The sequence below is a fragment of the Borostomias antarcticus genome (assembly GCF_949987555.1).
Source record: "Borostomias antarcticus genome assembly, chromosome: 26".
In the NCBI taxonomy this organism is placed as follows: Eukaryota; Metazoa; Chordata; class Actinopteri; order Stomiiformes; family Stomiidae; genus Borostomias; species Borostomias antarcticus.
In genome coordinates, this window is record NC_140259.1 from 413,229 (window position 1) to 416,360 (window position 3,132).

The 3,132-nt window shown below is 56.4% G+C and overlaps 1 protein-coding gene across 1 annotated transcript in view; it reads left to right on the forward strand.

Moving 5' to 3' along the window:
- The window catches only part of mast2 (microtubule associated serine/threonine kinase 2), a gene marked incomplete at both ends in the record, with an annotated part of 222,871 nt that overhangs the window by 183,428 nt on the left and 36,311 nt on the right, over positions 1-3,132 (forward strand). Inside the window, 3 exon segments of the mRNA XM_084459068.1 lie at positions 230-250; positions 944-1,022; positions 1,670-1,824. Of these exon segments, the coding sequence (XP_084315194.1) occupies positions 230-250; positions 944-1,022; positions 1,670-1,824 (255 nt within the window).

A 3,132-nucleotide genomic window follows, 5' to 3' on the forward strand; every position in this document is an offset into this window, starting at 1 on the left:
CCCTAGTGGTGGGACTTGATAACGCAGGATTTTAGACAGACATGTTAATGTCTTTTTGGTCAGAGCATGACAATGAACTAGTTCCACCCTGCACAAATATACACAGACAGACACACACACACACACACACACACACACACACACACACACACACACACACACACACAAACACACAAACACACACACAGGTTAAAGCCCTAGCGTTAACACTTTCCTCTCTCCCACGCAGTCACGGGCACAGGGCCGACAGGTAACCTCTCACCTTTGACCTTCTTTCTTTGACACCCTCCCTCGCGCCCTCCTACCCCGCCCGCCCTTGCCCCAGCATGCAGGCTCAAGTTCCCCGTGTACGTCGTGGGTGTCAGCTTTGTGTTCCATGCGTTGAAATACAAAGTCTCTTGGGGTTCAGCTCAGCCTTGTGGAATGGCCAGACCTGCCTGCCCTGCTAGACCTGGTCAACTTCATCCTCTAGTCTCTGGGGCAGAAGGGCTTTGCGTTTCCTCTGGTCTGCTGCTATCCATCTATCCTTGGTCTCATCCATTTCCCTAGTGTGTGTCTGTTGTGTGTGTGTGTGTGTGTGTGTCTGTTGTGTGTGTGCGTGGCTGCACTGTGTGTGGGATCCTTCTGTTGTGGACATTCAGTGTGAGGGTGTGTGTCTGTTGTGTGTGTGTGTGTGTCTGTTGTGTGTGTGCGTGGCTGCACTGTGTGTGGGATCCTTCTGTTGTGGACATTCAGTGTGAGGGTGTGTGTCTGTTGTGTGTGGATGTGGCTCCGTCAAACCTTTCAAACTAAACGCAACAACGTTTTTGTGTTCTAAAATCCCTCTCTCTTTCTTTCCCTCGCTCTCTCGTTTCTCTCTCTCCCTCGCTCTCTCGTTTCTCTCTCTCCCTCGCTCTCTCGTTTCTCTCTCTCCCTCGCTCTCTCGTTTCTCTCTCTCCTTCAGGACGGATGGCAGACGCTGGTCTCTGGCCTCACTGCCCTCCTCTGGCTATGGCACCAACACACCCAGCTCCACTGTCTCAGTAAGTGTGTGTGTCTGTGTTACACACGTCTGCAAGTTACCATGGAGGTGATCAGACACTTCGCTGAAGTATAAATGCTAAATGTATGTCGACATTTTTTATCTGTCGACAGACATTTGTCGTACGACACTTACTGTTCGACTGAGTATAAATCGAGCTTAAGCCTCAGTCTGGCTGAGCAAAAAAGCTTCAAGCAGGGAACCTTGAAGTTGTCTGGTCCTCCCATGGTGGCCAGACTTTCTCCCACAGGCCCACATGATACTGGTTTCACTTGGACTTCACAGGCATCAACCTGCTAGAAAGCTTACTTAGTGTAGGGCAGCAGTTAGCCATAGTGGCTAACAGTAGCATTAGCAGCAGCAGTCAGCTGCTACAGTGCTAGCTAACTAACTAGCGCTGTGCCCTCTTCTGCCCTTGCAGTCCCTCCTGTGGCTCTAGCAGCAGCGGTTAGCCGATATGGCCTTAGCTAGCTAGCTAGCAGCTAGTTAGCTAGCTAGCTAGCAGCTAGTTAGCTAGCTAGCTAGCAGCCAGCTAGTTAGCTAGCTAGCTTGCAGCCAGTTAGCTAGCTAGCTAGCTAGCAGCCAGTTAGCTGGCTAGCGCTTCGGCTCTTCTGCCCTTGTAATTCCCTCCCTCTCTGCTTCTCACAGTCATCCTGTTCATCCCAGGAGAAGCTGCACCAGCTGCCCTTCCAGCCCACGCCTGACGAGCTGCACTTCCTCACCAAGCACTTCAGCTCCGAGAGCATCACGGACGAGGACGGACGCCACTCCCCCGCCCTGAGGCCCCGCTCACGCAGCCTCAGGTAGACACCGCCATCACACTGGCCTCACACACACACACACACACACACGATCCTTCCTTGCTAAGATACCTTGGGACCATTGATGACTCTTGAAGGATCTAGGCCTAGGGAGACCACCCCCCACAAAGTAACGTTACTGTTCATGTGTCTCCCTTTAATTCCTCTGAATATCGGGGTCTACTTCAGTCGCTCTTAGGTCAAGGGAAAATAATGTAACCCACACCTCCAGATATCTCAATGGAGAGGCTTATCGCCCTCTTGAGCGTTGTACCTTTTGTCAGGCCGCCTGGTCTCTGGTCTGGTTCCCAGGCTTCTGGCCTGCATATCTGAACCATGGCTGTGTGATTATACCCTATATTGACTTGGATTGCTAGTCCCACTCTAACTGTTAGAGTGTGGTCAAGTTCTTGAGTCAATTCTAGGCTTTTCCCAACTATAATCCATTGATGACGAAGTCTTGCAAAATGAGGATATCCCGACACAGGAACCTCCCAGGTGTTGGGGGTGCTTTTGTGACCTGGGGCCTGGCCCCTGGACTCCTATGGGCAGGGAGCTGCCTTTCTCCGTGGTGGGGGTCCCTGGCTCACAGGTCAGTGAGTGTAGTTCCCAGGGTGGTGTGGAGCCTGGTGCCCTCCCCACGGCTGGCCCATGGAGGGCTCCTGGCGTAAGCGTAGCCGCCTCTCCTCTACGAGGGTTCGATCCCTCTCCCTTACGGTAACGACCAGAACGGGCTTTGTTGGGACGTGGGTTTCCATCAGGAGCTCCGCCGGCCGGCCTCACCTGCACCCCCTCCCCACACCTCCCAGCCCCCTCCCCATCCCCCTCCCCACACCTCCCAGCCCCCTCCCCACACCTCCCAGCCCCCTCCCCAGCCCCCTCCCCACACCTCCCAGCCCCCTCCCCAGCCCCCTCCCCACACCTCCCAGCCCCCTCCCCACACCTCCCAGCCCTCTCCCCACACCCCCCAGCCCCTCCCCACACCTCCCAGCCCTCTCCCCACACCTCCCAGCCCTCTCCCCACACCTCCCAGCCCCCTCCCCACACCTCCCTCCCCACACCTCCCAGCCCTCTCCCCACACCCCCCAGCCCTCTCCCAACACCTCCCAGCCCTCTCCCCACACCTCCCTCCCCACACCTCCCAGCCCTCTCCCCACACCTCCCAGCCCTCTCCCCACACCCCCCAGCCCTCTCCCCACACCTCCCAGCCCTCTCCCCACACCTCCCTCCCCACACCTCCCAGCCCTCTCCCAACACCTCCCAGCCCTCTCCCCACACCTCCCAGCCCCCTCCCCACACCTCCAAGCCCTC